Source organism: Pelodiscus sinensis, chromosome 20 (genome assembly GCF_052426305.1).
Source record: "Pelodiscus sinensis isolate ZL-2025 chromosome 20, ASM5242630v1, whole genome shotgun sequence".
NCBI lineage: Eukaryota > Metazoa > Chordata > Testudines > Trionychidae > Pelodiscus > Pelodiscus sinensis.
Genome location: NC_143071.1, coordinates 28,105,660 through 28,121,321, shown reverse-complemented (window position 1 = coordinate 28,121,321; position 15,662 = coordinate 28,105,660). Strand labels below are relative to the sequence as shown.

At 46.7% G+C, this 15,662-nt stretch overlaps 1 protein-coding gene across 1 annotated transcript in view; it reads right to left on the bottom strand.

Annotated features, from left to right (window-relative positions):
- STX8 (syntaxin 8) overlaps window positions 1-15,662 on the bottom strand; it is a 135,523-nt gene that overhangs the window by 96,170 nt on the left and 23,691 nt on the right. Inside the window, exon 6 of the mRNA XM_075903484.2 lies at window positions 14,848-14,940. Within this exon, the coding sequence (XP_075759599.1) occupies window positions 14,848-14,940 (93 nt within the window). The remainder of the gene's footprint in view (window positions 1-14,847; window positions 14,941-15,662) is intronic.

The following is a 15,662-nucleotide window of genomic DNA, read 5'->3' as shown; positions in this document are numbered from 1 at the left end:
GTATAAATTGATACACACACGCACAAGGTGAAGCTGTAAAGCACCTATCCCATATGTTGCTGCTTTTAGTTCTGCCAAACAGCAAAGGTGTGAAATTAACGAGACTCTTATTAGTTTCCTTGGCTTTCAGAACCATGGCAGCAAAAGTGAAATTACCAATAATTACGTCAATTTCATGTGACTGCTGCTCATCTAATGTGGCCGAAGGTTTAGAGAAAAAACCCCTCACTACCCACTTCCCTGTCACAACATACAGGATGCTCAGAGAGCAGAATTAATTGAAAATGCAGCATGAAGACACCTACTCTAGCCAGTGGCTAAAAGACACTATTAGAAATCCCAGAATCCTCCCCTTCCCAGCAGCAGAGTGTCAGGAGTCCTTGGCATCTCACCAGGTGTTGTCCTGGATCTCATTAGCCTTCCGTGCCTTAGTCTTTTGTATCTACCTATCACTGGCAGATAGACCTTCAGCTTGTGCAGCTATTTACTGCTTGGGCTTTGCTACAGCCATCCCTCTAAAAGCTGCGGTGTAGCCACTGTTTGTTGACTCTTCTGTGGACAAAAATCTTCCACCCCCAGCGAGCAGCATTATCCTGCCAACAAAGGGCTGTTCACACCAACGCTTGCCCTCAGAAACATTTGTGTCTTTCAGGAGACACTAAGGGGGGGGGGGGTGACTTTTTAACACCTATGAAAGACAAAAGCTTTGTTGTTCAGTTGCCAATGTAGACACAAAGCGGTGCTCTCAAGATTATTAAGTTTTGTTGACAAAGACTGCCTTTTGAGAGGGGACACAATGTAACTTTTGTCAGGGAAAACACTCAGTTTTGGTGACAAAAAACCTCCATCCTGATGAGACTTTTCTTTTCCTCTCCATTTATTTTCAACAAAGAGCCAGTGTAGACACTGCTATTTGTTTTGCCAACGAAACTGGCTTCCAGCAGTATCCCACAATGCCTGCTCTACTGACTCTGCTCAGTGTTTTGATCTCTGCTGCCCTGCAGGCATGCACCCCTCCCCTCTCAAAGCTCACGGAAGCATCTGACAGCTGAGCGTGCTGCGCTGCTTAAGAGCAAATCAATGGAATGCTCCTGTTCTGCCGGGGACTGGAACACAGCTCCAGGCAGACTAAGGCTGCAGGGAGGACTGGAGAGACAGCTGTGCTGCTTTGACGTTCTACAGCACAGAGAGCTCCCAGATCAGCTCATGATGCTGCTCCCAGTGCTGAGGTGGCTGTGGGAGAACTTGGAGAGAATCCCAAAATGTGTTCAGCTCTGCATTCCCACAACACTGCACTGCAGGATACATACCCACAGTGCACTGTGCACACTGCCTGTGACGGTGCCCTGAATGCGGACATGAACATCAATAGAGGGAGCAAGTATGAACACGCTCTGGCGATTTTTAATTTGTCGACTTTTGGGTGTCAACATACGTTTTGCTGACAAAACTTGGTAGTGCAGACAGACCCTAAAATAAAGAGCATATCCAATCAAATGCTAATTTACACTCTTTAACATAAGTATGCAGCCCCTAATTCTGGTCTGGCACAAAGATTTTCAACTAATCTTAGTCACTAGAGTTACTGTGCATTATGTATCAGCTCTTGGCAGAGGAGAGGTCTTCAAACTAACCTTGCCTGACAAACGCATTAGGAATGGGAATGCCATAATAAAGCATCCCTTAGGCATTTCAGTAAACAATCAGAGCATCAATTTAACACACGAACAGGACAATGCACAAGCCCAATGGATTTCATTCAAGGGCAGACTTTACCATATGCTCCCTATTATAATGAATCAAACAATTGTAAGCCAGTGGAAGAAATACAGTGGACCTCATTATACCTCCAGTTATTCCACAGCTGCCCCTGAGTAAGAGCGAGCAGGATCTCGTACCTACTGCTGGCTTTGAATCAAACTCAGACCTTCTACAAAAAATCTTTGCCTCCTAGCGGCAGGCCAGGGGTCTGAGCGAGGCAGAACAGTATTGTACAGAGTACTTATTTTAATAACTATTGCAGTGGAGGGGAGGGAGAGGGGAGGGGAGGGGAGAAGAGCATCACTGCTCAGCTAAAAAGAAATCACCCCTCCCCCCCCCACCCACACACCGATTATCTATTCTTTTAAAAATATCAAGTTTGGGAATGCCACTTACAGTTCAATTCACACTGCTCATTTCCTTAGCAAAAGGTCAGGTTCTCTAGAAACACCAGCTAAACTCCTGTTTCTAGGTAGCAGGGCGTAGATATGAGAGACGGAAATTCCAAGTTAACTTTCAAAAAACAAAGGCAGGTAACCAGACGATCTGGAGTTCCATACAAAGCAGCGACATGAAACCAGTGCTAAGCCTGTAAAGTCAAGGACTCAGAAATTAAGGAATCCCCCAATAACGATTGCCCGTCTTCATTTTATTGCTGCATCGCAGCCTGTTTCAGAATGCCGCAAGCTGTGCATTTGTAAGGCTTGCCTCTGAGGATGTTTTTCCACTCAGTTGCATCATCAAAGATGCCATGATCTGAGCTGACCTGCAACCTACCTCACCATGACATGCTAAGATGCTCCACCGGGAGAGATCAAAGGGGCATGATTTAGTTTTGTCTGCTTCCAGAACAAGGGATCACCATCATCTCTGGCCCAGCAGAGAACCATGATACACTGTCTGTAGCGTTAACTGTTAGCTAAGCAGTACTAAAACCCACTCTACTCAAAATGCCTGAGGCAACCAACAGAATTACACCAACGCCCAGTGGAACTGATCGATGCGGGTGGAAACAGAAGGAAATTATTGGAAAGGGCCTAACGTCCACCTTCCCCTCCCCCCCCAGCTGGTCATCTGCAGCTCTAAGGCAGTACAAAGATATATGCTAACCACACTCCTCACAATAAAGCATCTAAGTGCAGGGGGGGTTATGGATTCTCTTTTGGGGAGGAAACTCTATCTATATGTTCATCTATTTATGTTAGTGATCACCAACGGGGTCCAAGTCCACCACAGACTGACTCTACCCAGATGAATGACAAATCGGCATTTCATTATCTGAACTTGCCTTCCACTGGAAGCTCACCATCGGTGGGGGATACCTTCTGACACCACCACAAATGGCAAAACCTGTGAATACTGGGGAGAGAGGGCTCCATTTCCCATGTCTCCCAGACCTTGCAATGAGCTCCCATGGCTCCTGGCCACCGTGGTGAGTGCGGGGGCAGGGAAGGGAGGAGGGGGACTGAATGCTGCTGTCTCCCAGCAACAGGCTCCCCCAGAGGTCCATCCCTCATCCACGCTGGGGGACTCTGGGCAATGGCGGGAGAGGGCAGGGTGGTGGCAGAAGGGGCAGAGCCTGGGGATGGGAGAGGTCTGTGAATATGCAAAATCCCATAGCAATTCAGCGAATCACAAGGGCGCCCTGTATTTCATTTGTAACAGATCCAGCATAATGCCAAGTCTGCATTATGACATAACGCCAGGCCATGATGCTAGGTAACAAATCAGAACCCTAATGCAATTACTCGGTTATGTGTTTTTAAATTACCCCAGCATTGCCTCTTTACAACCTTCACTTACAGCACTTTAGAAACACATGGGATCCTTTTGTCTGGTCACATTAGCCTCACGTCTGTTTACAACCAATATATACAATTTAGTTTAAGCAAACACTTGTGCTCCGTGCTGCTCTAATTACACTGATATCTAGCACCAATTAATTTCACGTATGCTCAAGCTAGAAATCACTACTCCTGGGGTCATTTTGACATCCAGGCTGGTTCGGAAAGCAGATCACTCCGAACATTACAGGGCTCGTAAAGTCTATCTTCTGTTCAAGTGCTGCATGACGAAGAGTTGGGTTCAGACACAAGGCGTTAGTAGAAGGGCCAGGTTTGTCCGGCTGAATCCCGCGCCCTGGTTGGAACATTACAAGAAGTCCCTGGGTTCAGCTTTCTGGGCCAGCGAGGCGCTGATTACTGAAGTGCTTCCATATGTTCCACATGTTCACTGTGGAAAGGATGAGGGAAGAATGCTGGCAACTGGGAACCGGAGGATCCAGTTGTGTTTTTGGGAATGGCTCAGTGGTGGAAATGGGCTGGAACGCTCCGACTGTCCGTCTGGAGAGGGCTCCTAACCCGACTGGGTCTGAACCGTATCAGCCGCCTCCCTGAGTCCTACTAACACCCCTCGACACTGAATTCAAGTTCTTCCCTAGAGACTTCATGCTCTCTACTGTCCATCTCCCTCTGACCTCCAGCCTCAGCGCACACCTTCCTCCTCCCGCATGGCGCCACTTCTCTGGCCATCCTGCCAGGCTGCCCTGCCCTGCAACTCCCTCCTCAATGCTGGTGTGGAGGGCTGTGAAAACCCTGCTCGCAGCACCTGGCCCATGCAGCGTCTCCCTGGAGCTCTGTAGCACAATCATGTGCAAACTCTGCTGCAAAACTGGGGGAAGAATCCACCTTCGGGTCAGGCGGCGCTTTATGCATCTGAATTGTTTCCCACTTGTTCATCCATTTACACTGCACAGCCAATGGGGCCAGGACTACATCAGAGATACCATATGGCGGCCAGGCACAATATCAGTGTTCAAGCAATGAAGAAACAGTATTACTACGTGGCTGAGGCTGAGGCCAGCCAATCGTTACACCTCAAATGAACTTGCACAGCAGAAAGATAAAAACAAAATCGTGGTATCGGCCTGGAACAAACCCTTTCCAGAGCCATCACCTGATGGCTGATCTTTCAGTACTTGTCCTCACAAGGAAAGCAGCACAATACTTTCAAGAGACGAAGAACTTCAATTCCTAACTCTGCTGGACGCCAGAAACCACGGACTCAACAGGGACTTGGTTTCATGGCTCATTACAGCACACCTACTCTGCCTGCTCCTCTCAACTGCCCACTTCATTTCAGGTGGCCATGACGACATGCGTGCATCTGTCCTGCTTTATATTTATGGCTCACTCTGGTTTCTTTCCCCAGACCTGCACTCTCTGTAGCTGGAAAGTGTGCACCTCCCACCAAGAGAGGAGATCTTTTGGGATTATTCCTTCATCTCACGCTAGTCAGAATCTTTGGGGCCTTGAGGCAAGGCAAATGTGAGTGGCCAGCCCTTCGGCTGTGCGAAGGGACTGTGCGAGTGCACATGTGAGAAACGACACGTGATGAGTGACGAAAGAGATGACACCAAGCTTTGGAAAAGCTCTTTCCTCCTATGCTGCACAGCCGGATTCTGAAGGGCTGAGACACAAAACTCAAGTGCCAGTCGCACTGAGCCATGCGATTCCATCACACGTGGCCTGTATAGGGATTGGGTTTGGGCCTTTTGCTTCCTCAGACCATCGTCCGCGATCATAAGAAGATGGGGAATCTGGGCAGAATATCTGTGCCCTAGACACCCAGGCCATGCCTGCTGCTTCCCCCCAGAAGCCGACGGCTGGCTGTGACGCTAGTAGGGTTAGGGACCACAAGATGGTACGAAGTGCAATTCGCAGCGAACGCTGTGAATTCCTGGTGGAGTGTCGCTTGCTCCCTAGTGCGTGCGTGCTAGTGACTCAGGGAGCGGCCCGTTGTCCCTGAGGTGCTTGGAAGCCAAGGGGAGATCCATTCTGCTAGGCAACCCGCATGGAGAGAGCAGAGTGACCGGGGCTGTGCTGGCTGGAGGGAGCAGCAGCGGGTGTGGCTGGGTGGCTGCCAGCATCCAGCCAACTCAGAGGAGGAGCAGTGTCTGAGCACAAGTGGGGTTAGAGTCAACCTACCAACCAGAAAGTCCAGGAAAGCAGAGCTAGTCTGACCCACAAGAAACGTCCGTCCGCGCCCCCCTCCTCTACTCCCACCTCCCAGGCAGGAGCGCTGAAAAGAGAGATTCTCAGGGGGGTGCAGGAAGAGAGAGGACAGACATGTGAGACAGTTGAATGCTGACAGGGAGAACTGGATTCTTTTTCTGCCTTTGCAACTGTGTGTTGCTAGGCACATCACTTAAACCAGGGGTTCGAACGGCAAGTCGTGGGGGGTGGAATGTCAGGCCCTGGGTCTTTTGGCTGTACAGGGATCAGGCGATGAGTCGGGAGGGTGAAGGCAGCTCCTTGCCTGGCCCCGCAGACAGCACTGCGCCCCAGAAGCAGCCAGCAGCAGGCCCAGCTCCTTGGTGCATGTGTGTATGGGTGGAGAGAGTGTACACGGCTCCACGCACTGTCCCTGACCTGAGCACTGGCTGGGAGGCTGCTGCTGGCTGCTTCTGGGGGCAGCCTGGTCTGTGGTACCAGGAGAGGCAGGAAGCTGCCTTAGCCCCCCGCTGCAAGCCCTCCAGCCCCAGTCCTGACCCCCCCACACCTGAAAGCTCTCATCCTCAGTCCCCACTCGCCAAATGGGTCACCTGGGTCATGAGAAAAAGAGTTGGAAAGGCCCCGACTGAAACCAGACCTTTCCCAGGTGGCCTCTCGTTGCGTGTCCCTCATTTGCTGGGCCCCCATCTTGCAAACATGGCTCTACGGGGCTGCAGTGCCATGCACCCCCAGCTTCCAGCAGTGCTTTCACTACACGGGGCTAGACAGGCACTGCGAGGTAGCAATGTCCACACAAACCAACCCTCACTGGCAGCCCGAAGGGAGCAGGCAAGACACAGAAGCATGGGCCGGAGGACCACATCCAGTCCCATCCCTCAGCTGCCCTGCCCCCGCCTACAGGCTCAGCATGGGCTCCAGCAGACCCAAGCCCCATCCCCCAGCTGCCCCCTGCTCGCCAGGAGGTGGTGAACAGGGGGGACAGCACTTGGGAGGAGCAGGGGACAGCTGTGTAGCCAGTGGCAGGAGAGATGCCAGCTGTGCGGCTGCCCTGTACTTGCACCGCTCACGGCAAAGTCCAGGTGCCTCAAGAAATTATTTTGAGTCTGATCCTGCAAGATGTGGAGCAGCTCTTAAGACCTAGGAATGTAACTGACAAATCGACTAGTCGCTCCCCACACCTTGCTGCCTGCACCAGAAAGCCAGTTCCCCCCAGCTCCAGCTTCGTGCAGCAGATGGGTTCCACTTTTGAATGCACAAGAGTGCCCACTGGAGCTTTCGTACGTTTCAAAGCGGAAGCACCCTTATTGACTCATTGAATAGTTGACGGAAATTCCATCGACTATTCGATTAGTTGATTAATCTAATTTTCACATATCTACTGAGAACCCTCAAATCCCAGAGACAAGGGGAGCTGAGAGAACTCAACTCCTTTCGGAAGCAACTCCAAGTTTTGCACAATCAGATCCTAAATGAAGGAAACAAATACTGTTTAAACACGATTGTTAACATTTTAAAGAGTGTATCTTAAATCATTTTTTATGTAACCAAGCTAAAGCTAACAATGAGATAATGCCCCAAAGCACAATTCCCCAGTGTTCAGAGCACATACATCATCTCTACCTATATATATACAGTATAAATATAAATAAAGCTAATTGGTTTTGACTATAGAACAATGCTCTTACGACACAGAAAAGTAAAACTACATCAGGATTCCACTTTCTGATGAATTGCTGTAGACCCTCCCGGTTACAAACACCTCAGGAATGGAGGCTGTTCGTCACTTCAACATTTCGTCACTCTGAACAAAAGGTCACGGGTGCTCTTTCAAAAGTTGAAAACTGAACACTGACTTCATGCAGCTCTGAAACACTGCTCTGCAAAAGACAAATGCTTCCCCCCTCCTCTCCCCAGTAGTTTATGCTTAACTAAGTACTGAACTATATTTGATTTTGGGTTGGGTTTTTTTTTTTTTTTTTTTTTTTTGGGTCTCTGCTGCCTGATTTTGAGAGTAGAAATACACGAGGTATGCGGTTGAATGGCCAGTTTACAGCTCTAGTGCTTGAAACTCTGAGGTGTTACTGTATGCAACAGCCATGAAAACAACCTGCAAATGGAGCTATTTCATCCCACAAATGTTTGCTCGGTGAGAGGACTATAGCCGTACCAAAAGAAACACAGGCTTCGGGGTAAGACAGGGAACTGGGACACAAGAGGTCTCAGTTCAATTCCCACCTCGGTCGCAATTTCCTGTAGGACTTTGGACCAATCACTCAACCTTTCTGTGCCACACACGGTGCCTCCTTTCTTGGACCCTGCACCCGGGCTTATTTAGATTGTACGCTCTTGAGAACAGGGACTGTCTCTTACTACATGCAAGTACAGCCCTAATTTCAGCTGAGTTCTCTAGTAGTTGTTATTGACTAGATCAGAGTAGACACAGTCATCTGTGACTCTTTGTTATCTTTAAAACCTTGGCGGTCTGGGAGAGGGGAGGGGTCCCTGATGATTGCAAAAAGGCAAACATAGGGCCCGTCTTTTAAAAAGGGACGGAGGAGGATCTGGGGAACTACAGGCTAGTCAGCCTCACCTCAGTCCCTGGAAAAATCATGGAGCAGGTCTGCAAGGATCCGTTCTGAAAGGCTTGGAGTAGAGGAAGGTGGTCAGGAACAGTCAACATGGATTCACCAAAGGCAAATCATGCCTGACCAACCTGACTGCCTTCTATGAGGAGATGGCTGGCTCTGTGAATATAAGCAAGCGGTAGATGTGATAGACCCTGGACTTTAGCAAAGTTTTTGATAAGGTCTCCCAGAGTATTCTTGCCAGCAAGTGAAGGAAGTCTGGATTGAATAAATGGACTGTAAGGCAGACAGAAAGCTGGCTAGACCGTCAGCCTCAATGGGGAGTGATCAACAACTCAATGTGCAGCTGGCTGCCGGTATCAAGCGGACCGTCCTAGGGCGCGGTCCTGGGTCTGGTTTTGTTCTTCATCTTCATTAACGATCAGGATGATGGGATGGATTCCACCCTCAGGTAGTTTGCGGACGACACTAAACTGGTGGAGAGGGAGATACGCTGGAGGACAGATCCAGGGTTCAGACTGACCTAGATAAATTAAAGGACTGGGCCAAAAGAAATCTGATGAGGTTCCAGAAGGACAAGTGCAGAGTCTTGCACTTAAGATGGAAAAATCCCAAGCACTGCTACAGCCTGGGGACCGACTGGTAAGCAGCAGTTCTGCAATAACAACAACAAAAGTCCGGGGATTAAAGTCAATGAGAAGGTGGATGAGAGTCGTCAGGGTGCCCTTGTAGCCAAGAGGCGAATGGCGCACTGGGCTGCATTAGTAGGAGCATTGCCAGCAGATTGAGGGAACTGACTATTGCCCTCTGTTCAGCACTGGTGAGGCCATCATTACAGAAAGGATGTGCACAAATTGGGGAGAGGTCAGCGGAGGGCAATGAAAATGACTAGGGGGCTGGGGCACATGACCTATGAGGATTGGGATTGAGGCTGAGGGATTGGGGCTTATTCAGTCTGCAGAAGGGAACAGTGAGGGGGGATTTGATCGCAGCCTTCAGCTACCTGAAGGGAGGTTCCAAAGAGGACGAAGAGAGGCTGTTCTCAGTGGTGGCAGAACAAGGAGCAATGGGCTCAAGTTGCAGTGGGGGAGGTCTAGGTTGGATATTAGGAAAAACTCTTTCCCTAGGAAGGTGGGAAGCACTGGGCTGGGTTCCCTAGGGAGGGGGTGGAATCTCCATCCTTAGAAATTTTTAAGTCCTGGTTTCTCAAAGCCCGGGCTGGAATGATTGAGTTGGAATTGGTCCTGCCTTGGGGAGGGGGCTGGACTCGATGACTCCTGAGGGCTCTTCCAACTCTAATGTACTACAATTCTATGAGGCCTACACATGCTACAGTGTGCACCAGGCTACTTACAAGCCTTGAAAGTCCTACTGATGAAAAACCAAGTGCTCATTTCCATCTAGCTCTGGGGTTGCGATAGCATCCATCACCGCAGTGGGGAAGCATCTCAGCAATACGTAGCCCCGTGGCTTTCAGAGACAGACTGGTTCAGTTACAAGGAATGGATTTAATTCTAGTGGAAAGTGCTGGGCCGACAAACCTCAGGATGCCACATGCCATCCTTTGTGTCGACAGAACGGTACAGGAGAGGCAGCAGCAGGGACTTTTCTCCACACTGTCCTACCAAGCTAAGTCAACAAAGAATGCAAATGACCACCTCATCACTCAACTCCCAGCCAAGCCTCAGGGTCAGAGTGATGGTTAATTAGTATCAGCTGGGAGCTTGTAGCGCAAGACTGATCTGTGTCATGTGCACCTAAAATGGGAATGGCTTCTGCTACTAATAAACCTGAATCTAAACTGGTGATCAAGAGGAAAAAATTAACCCGTTCTCGATCAGCATGGCTGAACCATCCAGCTGAGGATTCACGGTGTGTGTTCTGGTACGGTTTACTCCCTTTCACTGTATGGCTCAGCAACATTGTTGAAGTTCCAATTACAACATTTTCACTACTATTGATAAAATGGGAGATGATAAACAAGGGCAGTAATTGTGGTAGACAAGCAGAATTCTGGGCCAAATTGTCTGTTAGCATAGCTGTACTGAAGCCCCTGTATTTGCACTGGTAGAGAATTTGTCCGTTTGTCACATGGATGGCGCACGGGGGCAAATTTAATATTTACAAGACACTAAACTCTCAACTTCCAAGCTTTTTCCTTTTGGAAATTTGACCCATAAAATGTCTTAACGGAGGACACCTTTGCATAACTGAAAGTTAACTTCAGACAGATCAATTACTTCAGAAAAGATCCTTGGAAACATTTTAGTTAACATACTGGCTAGTCATAAACTGTACACAGCATTCAGAAAATTCTCATAACAAACAAAAACATTAGCTGCAAACACAGATTACTCCTATGTCCACTTTAAATAATGTATTTCCAGTACTATCCGCTCACATGAGTATCTGACTGTGAAAAGTAACAAATCTCGGAGGGTTTGAAAGCATTTGAAAGTCAGAGTTTCTGAAAGCATTCCCCAAAATTAATGCACTTTCATTACCTCATCAAAAGGGTCTTCATCTGATCACCTCGGTTAGCAGTCAGAAGCCTGGCGATAAATGATGTGCAGAAATGCTTCTGAGGTCAGATTTAGAAGTAACAATGGGAATCCTCGTCACTTATCCCCTAGACCTCTCATTACTAATCAAGGTGACCAGACTCCTAGGTCCATTCTCTGAACAGCAGCAACTCTTGGTATTATTTCCGCTTTGCTCTTCACAACAGCGTCACACAAAATAACACACACACATTGAATGTCCAAGCACATCTAAAGCAGGGATACAGTCCAGCTGGCAAACATTTAGGCACCCTATTTCTAGAACACAGAATACCACAGTACTTGAGTAAGGAATGATGAGACTTTTCATCTTAAAAAAAAGAAGAGATTAAGGGGGGATATGATAGAGGTCTATAAAATCATGACTAGGGTAGAAAAAGTGATTAAGGAAAAGTTCTTTATTTGTCCCGGTAACATAAGAACTAGAGATCACCACATGAAATTAATAGATAGATTTAAAACAAAAGGAAGTTTTTCTTCACGCAGCGCAGAGTCAACTTGTGGAACTCCTTGCCAGAGGATGGTGTGATGACTATGCCTTTAACAGGGTTCTAAAAAGGACAAGATAAATTCATGGAAGATAGGCTATTAGCCAGGATGGGTAGGAATGGCATCCCTAGCTTCTGTTTGTCAAAAGCTGGAATGAGTAACAGGGGAAGGATCAATTTATGATTACCTATTCTGTCCATCTTCTTCCTCCCCCGTCTGAACTGCTGCTAGTAGAGAGCAGTTAGCAACAGTGGCTTGCCCATAAACCTAGGTTGCATGGGAAATGGTTAACCAACAACATTCAGAGAGGTGGGTCAGTATGAATGTAAGAAGTTAGATCAATTATAAGGCAGATGAAGTTTTAATCACTAAATATTTAATTCCAACTCATTTACAAGTGAGGAACAGACCTCAGCCTAGTTCTAGGAGGCAGGAACTCCCAAAACAGACTAGCTTAGCGATCCGGAAAACGAGCTGCCCACAGAAGTGTATAGTTTGACAAAAATTTTGACTCTAGTACAAAAATATTGATTTAGCTTTGAAGATGTCTCACCAAAGTATGTATGATGCCATCGCTACTCAGCCTCAAGAAGGAAAGGATTCTGAATACTGTGAAGATTACAGGGCAATTATATTTGTCCATTTTAACTGTATAATAGGTGACCAAACACCAGCAAAGCACCGGAGAAGAGTCTATTGAGAGTTACATACAACGTGTAGAAGGGAAGGAAGCCACTGGACAACACAGGCAAGGGATTTCTGCTCTCCCAGTGGGCCAGCAGCATGGAATGGCCAGCTACTTTGCTCCATATCCTGGGAAGAACCAAAGTAGAAAATAAAGCACGAGAGTCTAGCTTTGCCATGATTCACTGTGGGGCAGAGACAAGCTAAATTACTTGTTCAGTGCCTCAACTACCCCACTTTTGCAAAGCGTTTTGAAATCTACGGTTAAAGTATGCTATATAAATCCCAGGGTATCCTGAGGATTCCAAGATACCAATGAACAGGGACTGAGAGGCAGTTTTAGCATTCTCCTTTCAAACATGGAACCTCGTCCAATCTCCTAGATGCCTAGCTACAAGTGAGCGACGGTCGCCATTTGTCACATGCAACTCTTGAGCAACGCTTGTCATTCTGACTTGACATTTGAAGGAGCGATGTCCAGTAGCTGGAGGAAGGGATGGTGAGTCAGGACTCCTGGGGTTCAACTCTACTCTTACTGGCAGAAGCTAAAACAAGACAAACCAATGTGCCTCAGTTTCCCAATCTGTAAAATAGGTTTACATAACCTGCCTATTTCAATGAAGTGTTTTGAGTCTTCATTGTTTAGAAAGAGCTCTATACTAAAAACAGGGTACACTTACTGTTACCAACGTACAGAGCCCCAAAGCCGCACACGAGAGAACAGACACAGGAGAGTTTTGAAGACCTGTTCACCTTTATAACAAATGTAAAGAGAAGACAACTCGTGTCCCCGGTTGCAAGATGTCAAAGACTGATGTTTCATTTAGAATCGGAAAAGTAGCTTCTCTTCAGGAGTCTGTTACTTGAATACAGGTAAATACAGTAAAGTGGTTTTGGTCTGTATTTTTTTTAAAAAGATGGAGAATTTAAAACGACTTATTAGCTATTTAATTGAAATGTTCTTTAGTTACATAGCGACAGAGGGGACAATTATGCTGAGCATCTTTTCCTAATTTCTCTGTTTGCATAAGGCTATTTCCTAATATGGAGGATGAGTAAATAGCAAGATATTCAGAACAATGGATACAAACCCCTGGTTTGGTCAGAGAGACCAGCAGCATGGGAAAGCTACTATGCCTACTCAGGAAGTGAGATGGAGGCTACCCAATTGTGATTTATATGGTCTAATCATTAATAGGAAATACTCAATATCATGTCTAACAAAATATAGGGAAGGATACAGATTCAAGGAGGAAGCAGACTGAAGTACGCAGTTAATTGGCAAGTAAAGGGGTCTTTGCTTTCTCAGTGGTTAGATACAATATTAACCAATAATAGATCACGGGGATCAAATCTTCATGCCAGACAAAACTGGCAGTATCTTCAAAGTTTTAACTCAGACATTACTATATTGTGAGGAATGAGGGAAACCAAAAGATTTGCTTTCTAGGGAGTCAATTTGTGTCCTTTGGACAAGTAAATTGATGATGTAGCCTCTTTAAACAGCAGATTACTATTTGTTACACCTGGTGCCCAGTAGTCCAAATCATAGACCAGGGCTCCTGTTAAGTGCTGTACGAACCCCGAACAAAGAGATGGTCCCAGATCCAAGGGGCTAACAGTTATACACCAGAATCTAAAGAGAAGATAAATATCAGACCCCCATACTTCACTTAATTTGATCCTCCCTTCGATTTAGTAAAATCCTCAAAATCCAAATTACTTGTACACAACACAATGCCTGTTCTCTAATCTCTGGCCAGACATTCCCATTTAATTGGCAACCAAAGGGTTCTTAATGAGACCAAGAAAGGAAGAACCCTAATGGGATCCAAAAGCAAATACAAAACAACTAAAAGTTAAATTATTCACCCATGGCTACCATCACACACAAGATGCTGCTGTTAATCATACATGCCAAGACACATACATCTCTTTTCAAGTAACCCCACTAGTTAATTCTTTCCTTTAGAGCAGGGGTCTCCAAACTACGGCCCGCGAGGCCCTCTCATCCGGCCCGTGGAGACCTTTTTATCTACGGAAAAAAAATTACGGAAATTTACGTGTAATCTGCCAAGATCAGCCGCCGCTTACGTGGACGTTATATTTTTACCGAATTAAAAGAGGACTGGTGGGTTTTTACCAGTTTTTGCCCAAGGAAGACTTTCCTAATGTCAAAACTTTTGCATCAAGGTACCTTTCAACCTTTGGAACAACATACCTGTGTGAACAAACATTTTCAAGAATGAAATACGTGAAGAACAATTTGAGAACAAACTTGTCCGATGATAATCTCAGGTCACTGTTGATGTTAGGGACAACAAATCTAAAGCCAGAAATGTCTGCTATTTTGGCATCCAGGAAACAATTTCACCATTCACACTAATACAGGTGTTCATGTGTAGTGTATCAATGTGTTATTAAATAATAACTGAATAAAATAATATTAAATAAATAATTAAAAACAACATCCATGTTTTGATTGTTTTTTATTTGGCCCTCAAGTGTGTAGTCGGCCCCCGAACTGCTGTTTGATAGTTAATGCGGGCTGAAAAGTTTGGAGACCCCTGCTTTAGAGTATTCATGGCCACTAAGGAAGCAGTTATTGATACAAAACCCTTTCCAGTATTGCCTTGCCACTGTTTGGCTAGCAGCAGCATGCTGTGCATTTTCTGCAGGGCCTACAATAAACGTGAGAAAGGGGACAAAACGTGTGGTTTTTTAGCGTATTAAATTAACGTTCGCTGTTCTTACCATTCTGTTCCTCCAGCTCATTCCCGATTTCCTGCCCCATTTGTTTTTGCCTTGATAAGACTGAGGCGAGCGCATCGAGCCCAGCATCTTGCTCTGCACAGAAACAAGAAAATAAAATACATAAACCCCACTGCTGACATGCCATTTCTGCATCCTGGAGAGGATCCGAGCTCAGCCAGAGTGCTAATCGACGCCAGAAGGCGGACAAGAGGGAAAATCTCTGCTGTGTGTATACAGAGAGTTAAGCTACATTAACAAAGAGACATCCCCAGCATGACAATGAACTCCTACTGCAGCAGCATTTTTCAATCATAAAAATAATGCGAATGATGAGCAATTAATTTGTCTGCTCTGGTCAGAATATTCAGCCAAGAGTCCCAAAAACTCCAGAAACTCAACATGCAGCTGTTAGTCAATCAGAACTGCTCTGGAATTTCTGGCCCACATCTCTAGGCCCCTGATTGCCCTTTTCCATTTTCCAAGGAGGGTTTAAATGACTAAAAGACAAACAGGCGATGCAAGCATCAAGGAATTCAAATGGGTTTTTTTCAAGCAGAGAGAGAACACAGCATGCGTGGAAGAGAGCGATCGAGAGCATTAACAGAGTCGGATACAAAGAGGGCAGCCTCAATGTAAAATTTCCCCACACAGCTGTGTCAAAACTCCTCCATCCCTGCCGCTGGCACACACCAAGCCCTGTGTGTGGGCCCCATGCAGCCCTGGAAATGCACCTCAGTTGGGAGCTGCAGCTCTTGAGACACAGCAGGCCCACAAGTGGCATTCTAAAAGATGCTGCAAGTAAGAGCTGCTGTGGT